Source organism: Musca autumnalis, unplaced genomic scaffold (genome assembly GCF_047663935.1).
Source record: "Musca autumnalis isolate F117 unplaced genomic scaffold, ASM4766393v1 scaffold_4, whole genome shotgun sequence".
NCBI classification, from domain to species: Eukaryota; Metazoa; Arthropoda; class Insecta; order Diptera; family Muscidae; genus Musca; species Musca autumnalis.
This window is the reverse complement of record NW_027411977.1, coordinates 27,460,172-27,479,529: the sequence shown is the minus strand read 5'-3', so window position 1 is coordinate 27,479,529 and position 19,358 is coordinate 27,460,172. Positions and strand designations below refer to the sequence as shown.

At 37.4% G+C, this 19,358-nt stretch overlaps 1 protein-coding gene across 40 annotated transcripts in view; it reads left to right on the top strand.

The window, feature by feature from the left end:
- Positions 1 to 19,358, top strand: part of Rdl (Resistant to dieldrin) — a 275,701-nt gene that overhangs the window by 20,724 nt on the left and 235,619 nt on the right. For 19 of the 40 annotated variants that reach the window (XM_073983930.1, XM_073983903.1, XM_073983916.1 and 16 more), the window contains 2 exons: positions 16,029 to 17,638; positions 17,707 to 17,974. In XM_073983930.1, coding sequence (XP_073840031.1) covers positions 17,841 to 17,974 — 134 coding nt within the window. In that variant the 5' untranslated portion in view covers positions 16,029 to 17,638; positions 17,707 to 17,840. Of the gene's footprint in view, positions 1 to 15,646; positions 15,947 to 16,028; positions 17,975 to 19,358 lie in introns of those variants that run through there. The other 21 variants (XM_073983922.1, XM_073983918.1, XM_073983906.1 and 18 more) reach the window with 8 other exon arrangements.

Sequence of the window (19,358 nt, the reverse complement as noted above, 5' to 3'; positions counted from 1 at the left end):
ACAAAACATTTCTCCAAAAATTTTTAGGTCCAAGTCAGCAAAGTTCTGGCATAACCCTCATAATACCGTAACTCCCAATTTTCGGTATTTTTCGGTTTTAAGCTCATTATCCCATCGAAATGGCTGAAATAGCTGTGATTTGGTATTTAGTATTCGCTTGAGCTACAAAACTTTTCTCCTAAAATTTGTAGGTCCAAGTTAACAACGCGTGGGCATAGCCGCCATAAAACGGTACCTCAGTTGGAGCTATAAAATATTTTTGCACATACTTTTCGTTGTAGATCCACGTTTTAGTATATAGTAATTGCCACTTTATTGACAAATTTAAAATAAGCCTCAAGTTATAAAACAGTACCTCCCTGAAATCTTAATCAGTGAAAACATTAAGAAAAGAAATCGAAATCGACTTAACATAAACCATGGTGATACAGAAGTCGTTGTGTCATGTCAAACGATAGCTGCCAATAAAGATTTGTATGTTGTAATTTTGTAATTGCAAAATACCTTAAATACAAAATTTCAACGTGATAGATTCAATATCAAAGAGATAGACATTTTGGTATGGCGCATATTAAACAGTTGCTCAGGAAGTTTTTAGGGTTTAAAGGCCTTTTTCAAAGGACTTGATTGTATTTGCCATCTCAGTAATAAAGAAAATTCCATTATTCCACTTTTCATTATAGGTTGATGGGCCTTAAATTTTCTTAAAAATCTTCAAATTTTATACCACAATTTCATATTATTTATAATGCATAAAATATTCTTTTTTTTTAATGTTCTCCAATCTTCATTCATAATCTAAATTGGATCAATTTCATTATAAAATCAACATACCTTCATACATACATTCCCATATAATTAAAAATGATACCATGAAATATTCATTAAACATCCCTCCTACCAATCATTCAATTATTTTTAGGCAAATTATGGTTGGGTTTTTTTATACCCTATACCACAATGTGGAAAAGGGTATAATAAGTTTGTTTTCCCAAAAATTCATGTAACGCCGCGAAATATTCGTCGTAGACCCCTCATGTGGTATACCAAACTTCATATCTCGACGAGATAAAGCGATTTAGCGATGTGTGTCCGTCCGTCCGTCCGTCCGTCTGTCCGTCCATTAAAAATTGTAATCAAGCTAGAGGCCGCAATTATGGACCGATTGTCACGAAATTTAGTATGGAGGTCGGGTTTGGACCAGAATAGAACTGATTAGTTTTTGGCGATGATCGTGAAATGTTAAAGGGATGAAATGGACCAAAAACAAAATTTTTGCTCGATTTTGTAGCCGCTCTGTAGGTCGCAATAATAGTCCGATCGGCGCGAAATTTTAAACGTAGTTTTGGTTTGAGATGAAGAAGTAGCGTGCAAGTCAACGGTATGATCGGATAATATTTAGCGGGTTAAATTGATCAAAACTTTTGTGTGAAAATTGGTAAAATTTCTAATGCACATCTTATAACAGCTAGCCCGGAAAGCTAGTGCACAGGGATAGTGGTATAGGGTATCACATGGTCGGCCCCGTCCGACTATAGTCTGTTCTTACTTGTTTTCTTCTTCTTTTGTCCTCCTCTCGTATTGAGCAATCTAAAAATGTCACATCCACATATGTATTAGATGGATTTATATTTGAATATTGTTCCATGATGTGTGTGTATAACATTGAAAGTGCACAAACACACATTTACAAACATCAACACACAAGGACTACAATCTTTTACTTTGCCATATACATACATATGTATTAAACAAGGCTTTGTCACTTTGATTTAGGCATATACACAAAAATTCCAACACACCTACACACACAGAGACACAAAGCATACATCTAAATCTCTCCTCAGTCAGATGCAAACATACTCAAACAAGCAAACAAAGAAACAAACATGTTGTTGGTGTCTAACACACCCACAAACTGTAAAAACACTTGAACCTCAGTGATACTACTTTCTATAACAGCAGCCAGGCAGCCAGCCAGCTAGTCAGCCAACAAGGCAGCCATATAGGCTGGCTGACTGACTGCTGGCCAAGTACAAAGCACAGCCCTACCAAAATAAATATTAAAAACAACAACAACTACACAACGCTGGTAGTGAAAGCAAAAAGGCTAAACGAAATAATAAATGTCAAAAGGAAAGCAAAATGAAAAGTACAATGCAACCAATTAACAACATATACCTATTGGCCAACATAATAAAAGTTGGTCAGACCAACAGCAGCAGCTGTAAAAACACAACAACAACAGAGGAAAGTAAGAAAAACAAGCAGTCAAAAGAAAATAGAAAATAAAGAAGAAACAAACAGAAATTATTTTAGCAGCAGCAGGACATATTAACAGTTACATACATTTGTAGACTTGGCCAAAAGGGATACTTGAAAAACGACGAGGACGACAATGACAAGAAATACCATAACACAGAGAAAACGAAAAAACCATATGATACGAATCAACGATAATAACGTTGAGAATAACAACAAGAACGACAACAATGTTCGTAAGGGTTTTTGCATAAGGCAAACTTTTTGAGATTTGTCCGTCTTTTTTTCTTCATTTTCAAGTCAAGTGTTAGTTAAGAGTCAGAGAAAAATATAAATTTAAATATTTGTATGTATGTATGTATGTACATACGTGCAAAAAAACACTGTGTTACAAAACTGAACAATTCAAATATATTTTTTTTTTTAATATTTCCTATGTTGACCGAAAGAACTCAATTCAAATGCTAATCGATATATGTAGGTATAGTAATAACAAAAATACAGTTAGTCAACTAAATTATTGTAAAACCAAAATTATTACAGCACCAGCAGACCCCGGTCCGCGTTGCACTATTGCGCGAGTTCATATTAACTATGGCCAAAAATATAGGGATTTGTTGTAGGCGCATCAATATTGGTGCACGTACCTATTTTTGACTTACAATCTCCAGGTCCACATTTTGATATAGCCCCCATAGAACCGCCCCTACCTATTTTCAGTATTTTTAAAGTTTTAGTCATAATGACCAACCGAAATTACTGAAATTTGGTGGTTAGTCTTCAGCAGAGATATGAAACATTCCAACTGAGAATTTTGGGTGTAGGTCCACGTTTTTATGTAACCCCCATAGAACGGTACATCCCGATTATCGGTATTTTGAAGATTTTAGCCTCATTATAACTCCGAAATTGCTTAAATTTGGTATTTGGTCTTCGTTAGGGGCATAAAACTTTCGCCTTAAAATGTGTCTGCATATGTTGTTGTTGTAACAGTGTTTGTTATTATGTTTGTATGTTCATTCTTTTGTTCAATCTGGCTCTGGGTCTATCTCCAGTTCCAGGAAAGTGGCTGCTTCGATGGGATGTAACCACAGATCCACTGGAGTTATATGAGTAGGGCTGGCTGGGCAGTTGAAAAGGTGTTTTGTGTCGTGCGTGCCCATGCGACATACTGGGCAGATGTCTTACACGGCGCTATCGATTTCCGCCCAATAAGAATTTAGGCGACTGCAATATCCCGAGCGTAGTTGAGCCAAAACCACTCTAGTTTGTCGTGGCAGCTGACGCTCCTCAGCTGCAATAGATGGGGGATGCATTTCCAGGACTTTATTCACACTATAACTGCTTAAGGCCTTGGCAACTGCATCCGTGTGAATACTTCTTAAACCTGCTTGATACGCTTGTTGATCTAGGGGTTCTCTCCTGTATCGTTGTACCTCTCCCTCTAGAGCATGGATATCCTTCCTGATCTGCCTGTATGTGTCGGGCCTACCCACAAGATGATGATTGGGATGGCTAACACGGTAACATCCAAGCAGATACTGCAACAAAAGCATATCATTGTATTGCTTTACTGGAAGAATCTTTGCCTCTTCATGTAGATGGTCCACTGAAGACTTGAGGAGGCATCCTGTTGCTGTTCTCAGAGCTGCATTCTGACAGGTTTGAATCTTTTTCCAATTCGTATCACATAATCCCGGGGACCAAACTGGAGCCACATAACTTACCACAGACCGACCTATCGCGTTATATGTGGTCAATAAGGTTTCTTTATCTGCACCACTAGTGCTGCCGGCTAGGGACTTGAGGACCTTGTTCCTACTCTTCAGTTTGTCGCAGATAGCTGTGGCGTGCGCGCACGACGTGAAAGTAGTGTCGAATGTGATCCCTAAAATTTTGGGACAGTTTGTGGTCGGAATTCTGCTACCGTCAACCACGACATTCAATTCTCTTCCAAACTGCGCTGTCCATGTGGTGAACAGAGTGGCTGTTGATTTTGTGGCGGAAATCTGCATATTCCTCGAATGGAAAAAGGTGGTAAGATCGGTTAAATAGTTGTTCAGTCTCTCATAGATGTCATCAGGATAGGTACCCGACGACAGGATCGAGAGGTAGAGGTTAAACAGTTCCGGAGATATCACCCCACCTTGGGGAACTCCCTGTTTCACTCTACGGGGTTTGGACTTCTTGTTCCTGAATTCCACGTACGAGTGGCGTCCACACAGGGTTGTCTCCTCAATGCCCTCAAACAGCGTGGAGTGCCTGACTGTATCAAAGGCTTTTGATAAGTAAAGCGCCACCATCACTGTTCTATTGCACGGTCGTCTCTGATTGAGTCCTTGACAAATATGTGTGGTAATGGCGTGCGGAGCAGTTGTCGTGCTGTGCTGCTTACGGAATCCATACTGATGATCGGCAACTCGATATCTATTTCTGATACTGGGCCTCAAGGGTCTTTGCTACGGACGATAAAAGCGAAATCGGCCTGTACGATTCACTTTTGCTGGCATCCTTGCCGGGCTTCCGTAGTGGGACCACCCTGTCCATTTTCCAGACTTCGGGAACAATGAGGGTGGATAGCGACAAGTTGAGAACTTTAGTGAGATACTCCACTCATCCAGCTGCTTCAGCATTACCATGGAGATTCCATCAGGGCCCAACGCTTTGGATGATTTAGCGTTCCTGATGGCGTTGGCAACATCATCCATTGTAAACCGTGGTGGTTCCTCCTCGACAGGAAGAGATCTGATGCGACGTAATGCTCTTCTCTTCGCCTTGTCACTTTCGGGGTGCTCGACAAACTGTCGATTGAAGTAACTTGCGCACGTCTTCGGGTCAGTCAACGTAACGTCGCCAAACGTGACTGAGATCCTATTTTTTCTTCTTCCAGGGTTCGAGAGTGACTTAACCGTTGCCTACAATTCACCTATACCGACTCCAATGTTGAAACTCTTCAGATAATTTAACCACTTGCTCCGCTTGTGCTCGCCGACCAGCCTGTTAACTTCCAGTGTCAGCTCCCTGGCTCTGTGGTCATTGGAGTTGGTTCAGCGAAGCTCATCACGCTCATTTGCTAATCCCTTCGCCTCTGCTGGGAAGTTTGGTCTTACTTCGGGTATTCGAACGCGCGTGCGGTTCTTGTCGAGGGGACTGCGGGGGAGCTTCGTAGTCAGACGACGAGTGAGTTTCGTAAGGTCCTCGTCTTCCTATAGCCCACATAGAACCGTACCTCCCCATTTTCGGTATTTTTAATGCTGTGGCCACAATATTCACCCGAAATTACTGAAATTTGGTGTTCAGTCTGCATATTTTTATGAGCTGATTGAATACATCATACTCTTGTCTTTATATATGAGAATTTTCCTTTAAAAATGTTTTTTGACCGATTAGTGGTCAAAAACGGTCCATTTTTTTGTACAAAAATCGAATTTTGACTTTCGTTGTTCACCATTTTTTTTTTTTTAATTTATAGTTTTAAAAGTGTCCCGTTTTAAAGCAAGATTATTACGTACTTAATAAGCCACAAAAATATATGATGATCGGTTCATTCGTCTTTCGCGCTATATCCAACACCGCAAAGTGCTTTGTTAAAATAGAAAGAGAAATAATATGTTCGTCTGTAAATCTCTGCAGCTGGAACCTTTATACGTTTGAAGAACTCACAAATCAAACAACAAATAATATCGATATACACTTTTTTATTACAATTATCGGATCTGAACCTTCCCATGGACAAAACTATTTGACAAATCAATACCAAAATTCAAATTCCTTCAAATTGAAATGTTTACTATAAATTCTCATCAATAAATTTGTATTCCGAAGTACTTGATTTTGACCATTTTTGGACACGGTCGTGGCAATGTGTGCTGCTGGCCCATCGTAATGGGTTTTATTGACAACATTTTTATGGACTTTATGCTTGACAGTTCAAAAATACGTATTTTCTACCTAACTTCTTCGGTTCATTGTCAAACCGAAGAGGATTTTAAATTTATCAACAGTTTTTGTCTTTAACCTTTCTTTTCTCTTACGGATTTGTCGGATTTTTTCGTCCTTTGATGCTGTGTAGGATTAATTATTGTCCATGTCCATGTCTTTATCCTAAAGCGGTCGAATTCTCCCGTTTATTGAAACGTATATGTTTTAGTTTTTCATGGCTCATGGACCGTTGAACCTCACCATTTAAGGAAATTTGTAAATATATCGTTTTTCTTGATCGGGGGAGCAACCACCGTTGTCTCGAAAATTAATTTGCAAGCCGATGTACTCAAAAGTTTAGCAATTATAGTAGTAGTTTTTTTTAATAATATAATGTAAGAGTTGGAGTAGTCATCAGTTTTCAAGATATAGCATATTTAAAAAAGTGGGCGTGGTCCGGTATTTTCCTCCCAAAATTTATGCTGAAACCAATATAATCATAATTTTGGCTTATACAAATAGCATTTAAAAGAAAGGCGTGGGGAAGGTGCCACACCTCCTCCGAAACTCATGAAAAATACATAACCACAGCAAACCTTGAGCTTTTGCCGCAAATTTCATGGAAACCGGTTTAGTAGTATTAGGGGTATAATATATTTAAAAAAGCAGGCGTGGTCTTTAGGCTGCAAAGACGTACCTATGTATATTGTAGATTAATTCGTAAAGAATAACCTATATTGTAGATTAACTCGTAAATTTTTATACCGATTTTAGCAAATATCGATTTTTTTAAAATATCGAATATTATCATTACGACGAGAGTTTTAACAACGTTGATTGTGATTTCGAGTCTCTGACAACATCAACCTATTGTAACTAATAAATCTTACATATTTAGAAAAATGTGTATAAAACAATTTTACTGGGATTATATAGTCGGCCCCGCCCTACTTTGATTCTTTCCATAAGGTTTTAAGTTAGAGATAATTTCAAACGATATTAAATCCTAAAACTGCACTGTAATTTGCCCAGTTTTTGAGGCAAAAAGTAGATTTTGCAACTTTAAAAAATAATATTTTTTTAGTTGGCATTGAAAAAAGAACATGTCAAAATGTATTAATATTAATGATATTTCTCAAAATATCGCCATAAATTATAAAAAACAAGTGTGCCAAGGCTATAGTCGGGTCGGGGCCGACTATGTGATACCCTACACCACTTCGCCTGTGCATAAGCTTTTGACTGGTAAAATTCAAAATATTAAAATTGGGATAGCTTAGCGCCTTTGCTGTGAGTGTCTTCATTAATACATGTCAATTTTATTGAAACGCGTTTAAGTGCATCGTCAGAATAACTCAAATAAAAAAATAGAAAAGTGGGATGTATGCCAACCATCAACCATCACATTCCGACCCCATTACCAAAATCAATAGGTTTATTCCTCTGTGGGACCCCCATTAACACCCAAAATTTCGTGACGATCCAATAAAAATTACGACGTGTAGCGTGATTACAAAAAATTAAAAAAATAGGACGTATTACCGACTATTGCTATATCTCCGTTATTTAACCACATACGCCAACATGCTTTACGTCATTGTAAAGATGGGATTTTCTACTTTCATAGTCGGACTTTGCTTTTGGAAGGTCCCCAACCAATGCTGAGCTATTCGTCATTATTATTAAAATCGCAAAAATGAGAAGTTGTGTTTTAATAGCGGCTATTGCGATATCTTCATTGTTTTACCACCTACATACGACAACCTACGTTACATCGTTGCAAAGGCGATATTTTCTACTTTCATCAGCAGGTTTTGCTTTTGATATACCCCTTATAGAAGCTGAGATATTCGGTTTGAAAACAACATTGTCTTTTTCTCCAAAAAAGTTTTTTGCCCATTTCGACCCCTAAATATTATCCGACCATCACCAAAATAAATAGGCTTTTCCCCTGCGGGACCCCCATCAACACCCAAAATTCGGTGACGATCCGATCAAAATTACGACCTGTAGCGTGATTTCTTTAAAAGTGGAAAAATGGGATGTATTACCGACTATTGTGATATCTTCGTTATTGGCCACCTACGCTAACCTACTTTGCATCATTGTAAAGACAGGATTTTCTACTTTCATAGCCAGGTTTTGTTTTCGGAAAGTATCCAAAAAAAGCTGTGTTATTCGTCATTAGAATTAAAATCGAATAAATGAAAAGTTGGGTTCTATAAGCGACTATTGCGATATCTTCGTTGTTTGACCACCTACGACAACCTACTATACATCGCTGTAATGGTGATATTTTCTGCTTTCATTAGCTGGCTTTGCCTTTAATATACCCCTTATAGATACGGAGATATTCGCTTTGAAATAAAACGTTGACTTTTTCCGCAAATAAGTTTTTTGCCCATTCCGACCCCTAAATATTATCCGACCATCACCAAAATCAATAGGCTTCTTCCCCTCCGGGACCCTCATCAACATCCAAAATTTGGTGACGATCCGATCAAAATTACGACCTGTAGCGTGATTACAAGGTTTAGATGGACAGACGGACAGACGGACAGACGGACGGACGGACTGACGGACGGACACACATAGCCAGATCGACTCAGCTCGTCGAGACATTCATTTTGGTATATATAAGTATGGGTCTACGACCATTATTTCGATGCGTTACAAACTTTTTGGCCAAAACCAACTTATAATACCCTCCCCACATAGTGGTGTAGGGTATAAAAATTGTGGACGTTTGGTTTGAGGAAATAAATAATAAATATAAAAACAAGTAAAAAAAGTATCAGCCTTGCCGACCCTCAGCCCGTGTGGATTGAAATACTTTTTTTCCAAAAAAAACTTATGTATTCAGGGGGGTTTTCAAAAATTTGGGCGTATGAACCGGATTAAAGCTCAAAAATTTGCGGGGATAACGATAGATAGGGCTTCTTATCACGAAAAGCATAATATCGTTGTAAACAGGGCCACTAGGAAAACCTTCGGTAAAAATGTCCGAAGGATCATCGAACAGACCCTTAACCACACAAAAATGTTGAACATATTTGTGGGTGGTACCACAAGGATTGGACAAATGGGGGTCAAATTTGGACATAAACTAAGATTCGACAATATTTAGATATCCAAAGTTTGGACCAAATCGGTTGCTACGTGTATGAGATGTCGCGCGCACCCTTTAAGCGATTATTTTCTTAACTTTGTGGGGGCAGGAGGTACCGGATAGAGTGGACCTATAAGCACCACCCTCGAATTTCATTTAATATTCGAAAAAATATTACAATATCCAAAGTGTGCACGGACGAAGTATTCGGTTTGAGCTCTCCGGCCACTACATATGGTGACATAGGGGTTTTTTACAACTTTCGGGCTGTTTTCTAAAGAAGTATGGACTTGTCCCTGAAAAAAACTTTTACTGTCCTAATTGAGGCAGCGAATGCAAGTTCCTCCAACAAAAATCAAAGTGATTCGAGAGCAGGTCTTGAAGTGAATTTATCCAAAATTTTGTGTGGGAAATACCCGAAGGAGTGGACAAATATAGTCCATATTCGAACCTGATCTATATCATGTAGATATATTAGGATGTGTAAAGTATGGACCAAAACGGACACTCCCATCAAGAGTTATCGTGCGCACAATTTTTCGGAACATTTTTGAACTTTTGTGGGGAGGTACCTGAAGAAGTGGACCGATATGGCCTACCTTCGAACTTAAACTAAGTTTACACAAAATATTACGAAGGCCACATTTTGGGCCGAATCGGCAGATCCGTTCGAGAGTTATCTTGCGCTCCAACCACTTCACACGGTGTCATAGGGGTTTTTTGTATCTTTCAGGCTATATTCTACGGAAGTATGGACTTTCCTCTAATGAAATTTATACCGTCGTATGGAGGACAGTAAATACAAGTTGCTACAACAAAAATCAAAGCGATTCGAGAGCAGGTCCTAAAGTGAACTTTTCCGAAATTTTGTGTGGGAGGTACCTGAAGAAGTAGACCAATTGATTCCATATTGGAACCTCATCTATGTCTGGTACAAATTTCACGATGTACAAAGTATGGACTAAATCGGTTACTTCCTTCAAGAGTTATCGTGCGCACAAATTTAACAAACACTGCGCTCCAGCCAGTCATACTCCAAATTGTCTGAAACACATTTCGTCCAAACACACTTGTGGTCTAAAACCATTATTTCGATGAGGCACATGTTGCCCGTTTGAAAGGGTATAAAAAGCAGACGTGTTCGGGTATTTCGGTCAAAGTAGTACCTAGATTGTAGAAGTACATAGATTGCAGATTAATTCGTAAAGAAATGCATGTATTGTGAATACATGTATAGTGTGCTTAGCCTTAAAAGGAGACCAGTTGTAAAGCTCAATAAAAACCATTTTTCATGCTTTTTTTTCGAGAAAACAACGTAACTTTTTGGCAGATTTTTATACCCTCAGCATTTATGCTAACGAGGGTTAATACAGTTTCATACGGGCAAAATGTGCCTCGTCGAAATAATGGTTTTAGACCCCAAGTATCTTTGGACGAAATGTGTTTCAGACCGAACGGATCAACGTTTTCGGTCCAAAATTTCCAAACTTAGTTTAAGTTCGAAGATCGGTTATATCGGTCTACTCCTTCCGGTACCTCCCCCCACAAAAGTTCGAAAATAATAACACGATAACTCTTTAAGGAAGTAACCAATATAGACACAAAATTTCGAAAAAGTTCAGTTTAGGGCCATATCTCGAATCGCTTTGATTTTTGTTTTAGCAACTTGTATTCACTGTCCTTCATACGACAATACAAGTTTCATCAGGGGCAAGTCCATAGTTCCTGAGAAAATAGCCAGAAAGTTGGAAAAAAACCCCTATGACACCGTGTGAGGTGGTTGGAGCGCAAGATAACTCTTGAACGGATCTGCCGATTCGGTCCAAAATTTGGCCTTGGTAATATTTTGTCCAAACATAGTTTGAGTTCGAAGATAAGCCATATCGGTCTACTGCTTCAGGTACCTCCCCCACAAAAGTTCAAAAATGTTCGGATAAATTGTTCGTACGGTAACTGTTGAAGGGAGCGGCCAAATTGGTCCATACTTTACACATCCTAATATATCTACCAGATATAGATCAGGGTCAAACATGGACTATATTTGTCTACTCCATCCGGTACCTCCCACACAAAATTTCGGATAAGTTCACTTCAAGACCTAACATGGAATCACTTTGATTTTTGTTGAAGCAACATGCATTCGCTGCCTCAATTAAAACGGCAAAAGTTTTTTGGGGCACGTCCATAATTCTTGAGCAAACAGCCCTAAACACATAAGTGTTTTTGGGAAAAAATGTATTTCAATCCACACAGGCTTAGGGTATATCTCTGTCGGCAAAGCCGACTGATACTTTTTTACTTGTTTATTAAGCAGGTACCGTTGTATGGGGGCTATACCAAAACATGGACGTACATATGTCTACATTTTTTGGCGCAGAAGGCTTCTGACTACTGGGAACCTTAAATATCAAATTACAGCCAATTTGGACCGAAAATATAGAAAGAAGCTTCAAACTACCTGAAATCGGGCGGTACCGTTTTGTGGGGGCTATAGGAAAAACTGGACCCATATTGATGATTTTTTGGCTAAAGTATTTTTACTTATTTTAATCATTTAGTGAAAAACTGGCATCTATACTACGATTAGCAATATTGTTGTCGCACCATCCCGTAGAAGCGGGACCACTGTGCACTGGTCTTATGCAAATGCGTATATGGTTAGGATGGTCGCAGAGAAAATCTGATTAGACAGAAACTCCTTTTTTTCACAAAATAAAACGAATTAGGCCCAGAACTATTTCCATATTTTTCATATCATGCTATTTTGAAATATTTGCATAAAATGAGCATATGCAAAACCATGTGCAAAAATATATTCAAGGATTTGTGGCCTAAGAATCCCACCGAAATGGCTGATATCTGTTATTAAGTCTTCTTTGGAGGTATACAACTTTCCACTTGAAATTTGTCGGTATAGGTCTTCGTCTTCACATAGCACCGATAGAACAGTACCTCTCGGTTTTCGGTATGTTGAAGTTTACGGCCCCAATATTCCACGGAAATGCTTGAAATTTTGTATTTAGTTTTCGTTGGTGGTAAAAACTTTCCACCTGAAATTTTTCCGCAAAGATACACGACTTCATATAGCCCCCATAGAACGCTAACTCCCGATTTTCGGTAATTTGAAACTTGTGGCCATTCATATAGTTCCCATACAACAGTACCTCCAGATTTCCGGTATTTTGAAGGTTGTGGCCTCAATATACCATTGAAATGCGGGTATAAAACTTTCCACCGGAAATTTGTCGGAATAAGTCAACGTCTTCATATAGCTCCCATGGACTGTACCTCCCGATTTTCGGTATTTTGAGGGTTGCGACCTCAAGATCCCACAGATATGACTGAAATTTGATATTTAATCATCGTTGGGGGTATAAAACTTTCCACCTGAAATCCGTCGGTACAGGTACAGGTCTTCATATAGCCCCCATAGAAAGGTACCTCCCGATTTTCACTTTTTTTGAATATTGCGGCCTCATTATCCCACCGAAATGACTGAAATTAGGTATTTAGTCTTCGTCGTTAGACGTCTTCATATAGCCCCCCATAGAACGATACCTCCCGATTTTCGGTATTTTGAAGGTTGTGGTCTCAATATCCCTCCGAAATTGCTGAAATGTGGTATTAAGTATTCGTTGGGGGCATAAAACTTTACACTTGAAATTTGTCGGTATGGGTCCATGCCTTCATATAGCCCCCCATAGAACGATACCTCCCGATTTTTTGTATATTGAAGGTTGTTGCCTCAATATCCCTCCCAAATTGCTGAAATAAGGTATTAAGTATTTGTTGGAGGTATAAAACTTTCCACATGAAATTTGTCGGTATAGGTCCAGGCCTCCATAGAACAATACCACGGTTATAAAATTCTCTATTTTGGTGACTTGTTTGAAGAGAATTTTAAACAGAAAAATTATACACTTAAACATTTTTGAAAATATTATTTAAATATTTGTTGCATACGAAAATATGTAAAATGTATAAATTTTGCATATAAAAAAATAATATTTACATATGCATAATTTATGTGTTTTACATATGTGATATGTTTCGATTACAAATTAGTCAGAAGCCACAAATATGCCCAGCCCCAAAATTTGACATTAATCGGATCAAAAATAGGGGTTGCATAAAATTCCGCTGTCTATCTGAAAATTTTCATTTGTCCTATGCATTTCCGCGCATTTGGTCTAAAACTCAAGCAATTCAAATAAATCGATTTTTTTGTAATTTTCGACTTTTGATGAAAATGTTAAAATTTAACAATAATGTTACATTCATATAAATACAGGGAATGGTTACGAATGTAGGAAGAGTATTTTCTCAATCAACAAGTAAAAAAAGTATCAGTCGGCTTTGCCGACAGAGATATACCCTCAGCCTGTGTGGATTGAAATACTTGTTCCCAAAAAAACTTATGTATTTAGGGAGGTTTTTTATCACCCTAGCCTACGAAAAACATAAAATAGCTGTAAACAGGGACATCAGGAAAACCTTCGGTAAAATGTCCAAAAGATCCTCGAACAGACTCTTAACCACACATATATGATGTACATTTGTGTAAGTGTTACCACAGGGATTGGACAGGTAGGGCCCAAATTTGAACATAAACTAAGTTTTGACAATATATAGAGATCCAAGTTTGGACCAAATCGGTTGCTACGAATATAAGAAATCGCGCGTACCATTTCAGAGAATATTTTCGAACTTTTGTGGGGAAGGTACCGGAAGGAGAGGACTTATAAGCACCACCTTTGAATTTCATCTAATATTTTAAGAAATATTACAAAATCCAAAGTGTGGACGAACGCAGTATTCGGTTCGAGCTCTCCAGCCACTATATATGGTGCCATAGGGTATTTTTTAATTTTCGGGCTGTTAATTCAAGAAGTATGGACTTGCCCCTGAAAAAAACTTTTACTGTCGTAATTGAGGCAGCGAATACAAGTTGCTACAACAAAAATCAAAGCGATTCGAGAGCAGGTCCTAAACTGAACTTTTCCGAAATTTTGTGTGGGAGGTACCCGAAGGAGTGGACCGATTGAGTCCATATTGGAACATCATCTAAGTCTGGAAGAAATTTCTCGATGTGCAATGTACGGACCAAATCAGTTAATTCCTTCAAGAGTTATCGCGCGCACAAATTTTCCGAACTTTTGTGGGGGAGGTACCGGAAGGAGTGGACCGATATAACCCATCTTCGAACTTAAACTATGTTTGGACAAAATATTACGAAAGCCAAATTTTGAACCTCCGCGCTCTAAACCAGACAGAAAGACTGACGGAAGGACATGGCTAAATAAACTCCAGATTGTCTGAAACACATTTCGTCCAAACATACTTGGGGTCTAAACCCATTAATTCGATGAGGCACGTTTTGCCCGTATGAATGTGTATATACCCTCGTTAGCATAAATGCTAAGGGATTGGCATGTAAGAATGCATCTATATTAACCTTCAAAATTCTCAGTATATTTAAAAGATGACCCGATCGAGGGAAAAGTTTTTTTAAAAAAAAAGTTTAAAAACTCTAAAAAATAGCATTTTCACATTTTCAAAGTTGATCTGTATCAACAATTTTGGAAAATGAATAAAATATTTGTCAAAAAAAGTTTGGTAAAATTGGTAATCGAATCGCCTAACTGAAAAAAGTTTCAGTTCAGTCAGTTTTGTTCATGGTAAAACATTTGTGTTTTCAATTTAGCTGTTATTGACAAACTTTTGACCGAACTTTTCCAGGCCTAAAAAGAATAGAGACGTAGTCAACACTTCTGTTTAATATTGCTTGCCGTTTCCTGTCCCATTATTATGGAAAAACAAAGCATTTTATTTTTTTTTTCCAAGATTATACCTCACAGTTATATTTTATATCATGCCTCAGTGAGGGAAAAGTAAATCGAACGAATTCTTATGTTTTGTCATGTACAATTCAATCGGCCTTTGCATCTTATCTCTGTTTTCAGTTAAAATCTTACTTCTGACAACAAGATTCAAAGAAAAATTCCGATAGTATTCCTTAAAACATTAAATATTCATTAGTTGTAAACCAGTGTAAAGGAAAATATACACATAAACTTGGCAAGACAAAGGGAGTTGTGTGTGTGCAGAATTTTAAGGTAACATTTCTATTATTCTGTGCATAATTTAGTGGCTCTGTTTGCCAAGAAATTATGTACTCACGAGAGAATAAATTCAAAATGTTTAAGATGAGAGTTCTGTCAAACAACAGTGAGAGACTGTTAAACCGTTAACATTTGAAGAGAGAGCGTGAGAATTAAATGTTATCCTTTTTTTGGAAATCTGCACAAAATCGAGAACCAAGCATCAACACAAAAAACCCTGACTGACTTCGTTCAGTGAGTTGAGTCCTTTGACAAGGCAGTGTATAGGCTCCTCTACTCAGTGCCTAAAGCACTTTGATACTTAACGTTTGCACAGCATACTTCAGGGCGCTTAAGAATAACAAACAAAAGAAAATAAATCCCCAAAAAATCAAATCACAGTTTAGAGTACACACAAAGAAGAAAAATTGTAAAAAAGGAAACACACAAATAACTGACGAGAGAGAAAATGCAAAACAAATAAAACACCCAGTGCCTGGATAAATATGGAAAATATGTGTGCCTGTGTGTGTGTCTGTGAGCATTTTAGTGCGTATGTGTCTCTGTGCAAAAATCTGAATGAAAATTTATAAATAAATTTTAAATATATATAATTTTTTTCTTCTTCTGCTTAGGATATGGAAAGTGAAAAGTTGAATAGTTAAAAATAAAAACTAGACGAAAAACAGCCCATAAAAATAAAATAGCAAAAATGGCAACCCCAAATAAAGTTTCAATAATAAAAATCAAAAAACAATGGTTAGACTAAACAATAGAACAAACATAAATTACAGACAACACCCATGTGGCCAGTGCAAAAGAATTTCATGAAAATTAATAAAACTTCTATAACAACAACAACAAAATTCAAATAACAACAATAAAACAATGGTTGTGCGACGGTGAAATGTCATTGGATTCCAAAGCATTCCGGTGACAAAGTGTGAATAGAGAATTTTGTAAATGAGGATATAGACGGTTTAAACTAAACTAATACCCGGTGCAAGACCCATGTATTATTTACTCAACAAGCAACAAGAACAACAACAAGGCTGCAGTAACAACAACAAATCCTAAGAACAACAGCAACAACAACAACTCAATGTAAACCCCCTTCATCATTAATTAAACCAATTGTAATAAATAATTGGCATTAGAGAATCTTGCCTACTCCATCCGCACCCACACCGCCTGGTCGTTCGTTCCTCCTCTTCTATAACAATATCCTGGCTAAATGGAAATCCATTAAGAATAACAACAATAACAAACTTAATTCTTGTATAATTAAAACAAAAGGAAGTTGTGAAACCCATCCTTTGTAACGCCTGATGACTTCAATAGAAATTTTGTAAAGAAGAAGCCAACAAAAAAAAAACAACAAGAACCCAAAAGCATCACGTACACAAAACTCTTGCCAACATACCCACACAAACACACACACACACTTCAATACACAGTTGATTAAGCATACAAACACAAAGGATATACACACATGTTGATGCTAATGCTATGGGCAGTACAACACCAACAACAAACAACATTATAGACTTATTTATAAAACTTACAAAATCATTGGACTGTGGCAGCTATAAAAATATCTCAATTAATAAAACAACACCAACAAGAAGAACAGCAACCCGGCACATGTTAAGTGTTACGCCAAGCAGTGAAAACAAGGCTAATGGCTAACTAAGAAAGGACAACGGCAAGAACCAACAATAATTACATTGGCAGTAGATGTGACCAGCAGCAACGAAAGTCTAAAAATATTTATAATTGTGGATGTAAAACAGAGAGTGCATGTGTGTGTGTTACTAAGGATATTTAAATCATTCATTTAGTCAACAACAAGATCCTAAACCCTTCCAAGCACACAGTCCCACACAACACACACTCTCACACACAGAGAAGAAGCAATTTCCCTACCCCAAACCACAAGGAAACTGATTCTAAAGTTAGTTAAAATTAAAACGAGGACCATAGTAAACTAAAACACACTAACCAAAAACCAACAACAACAACAACAACGATGATAACGGTGATAAACAAGTTAAAGCAGAACCAACAACCAGAACAACTAGCATAGCTGTTAATTACAGAATTTCCAGAACAGAACAGAATACCGAGAAACAAGCAAACATAGCAAAGAAATCATAAGATCTTCAAGCAAAGCAAACTGGTTTAATTGGCAACATTTTCCCAGCTTCCTTAATCCTTGAAAACCAAAAGGAGAACATATCACAAGGCAGGCCAGACATTTCAAATTTTCAGCCCAACAACACTAATACTAATAATAGATATCCTGCATTGCAGCTTTAACCAACGATCTAAACATTATTGGTTCACTGACACCAGCCATTCGTCGTCGTCATCGTCGCCACAATCATCGTTTCTACCTTCAACAGAAGTAGCAGCAGCCGCAACAGGAACAACAGTTACCTACCACCATGAGTGATTCAATGCTTTATCAAACACTGCAAACATGTCTGCCCAAATCACGTTTCATTACCCTGTGGCTAGCCTTCAATTTGGCGATGTTAATCCAGGAGCCCAGGCGACATGGGGCCACAGTAAATGCAGCGTAAGTACCAAGAATATTTTATGGCCATTTTTAAATGTAACCTTTGTAGCTTTTATACGTGGGTTTCATTAGCATTTCTTAGACATAAAAAATACATCTCTCACAACTCATTTTCACCGCAAGAACAAAATATCTATAAATAATTTTAAACACTATTCCTCAAAGAATTTGTGCAAAACGCGTGGTATTATAGTACAATGAGTTCCGAAGTAAACCTAAATCAGAGTTAAAGGGAAAATGTCCTTAATACAACGAAATGTCTTCTTGAAATCTGCTGTTGATTGAATTCGTCACATTCCATAGAATTATTATTTCAAAAGAGTTCCAAAAGCAAAAGTGCATCAACAAAAGGGGACTGTAAAGTTTATGTAACTGAAATAAACTCAAGGTTGTAGCTAAAGTAGCTAAACAATATTTTATATTCTATTTATTTATTATTTTTTATGTATTTATTATTTATTTACTTATTTACATATCTATTACAATATTAAATTATAATTAACTTATAGTTGAATGCACTAGCCATTAAGCCTATCAATATAAAAATCCTTCTGATATTTAAGAAAAACAAGGGAGAACAGTCTATAGTCGGTACGGGGCCGACTATGTGATACCCTACACCACTACCTCTGTGCATAATCTTTTCACTCGAAAACATTTCTTTTATTCAGTAGGCACAGGCACAAAATTTGCGGTAAAGAATATTGAGTTTTTGTGTTAGAGCGGGGAGGTAAAAGTAGAGAGGGGCTCTTCCTCTCCGCTCTCTCCCAAAAACTGAATTTTCTTTACCGCAAATTTTGCGTGTGTGACTAATGAATTAGAGAGACATGAAAGTTTTCACTTATCTGGCTTTTATACCAAATGACTTAAGGCGAACTGAACCAAAATATTTAATATCTAATTTTATATTTGACTACTATCGACATCACCAACATCAATATGCTTCTTCTCTGTGAGAAAATTTTGTGATGATCCGATCAAAATTCTACTCCGAGAAGTCGGAATATTTTCTGATTGCAGAAAAAGTGGAAAAAGGGATGCATTACCGACTATTGCGGTATCTCTATTATTTTACCACCTACGCCTACCTACTTTGCATAATTTTAAAGATGGGATTTTCTACTTTCTTAGTCCGGCTTTGCTTTTAGAAGGTCCCCAACCAAAGGTGTAATATTCGTCATTATTATTAAAATCGCATAAATGAAATGTTGGGTTCTATTAGCGACTATTGCGATACCTTCGTTGTTTGACCACATACGACAACCTACGTTACATCGTTGTAAAGGTGATATTTTCTACTTTCATTGCCATGGTTTTACCTTTTGTATACCCCTTATAGACGCTGAGATATTTACTTTGGAAAAAAATGTTGACTTTTTCCCCA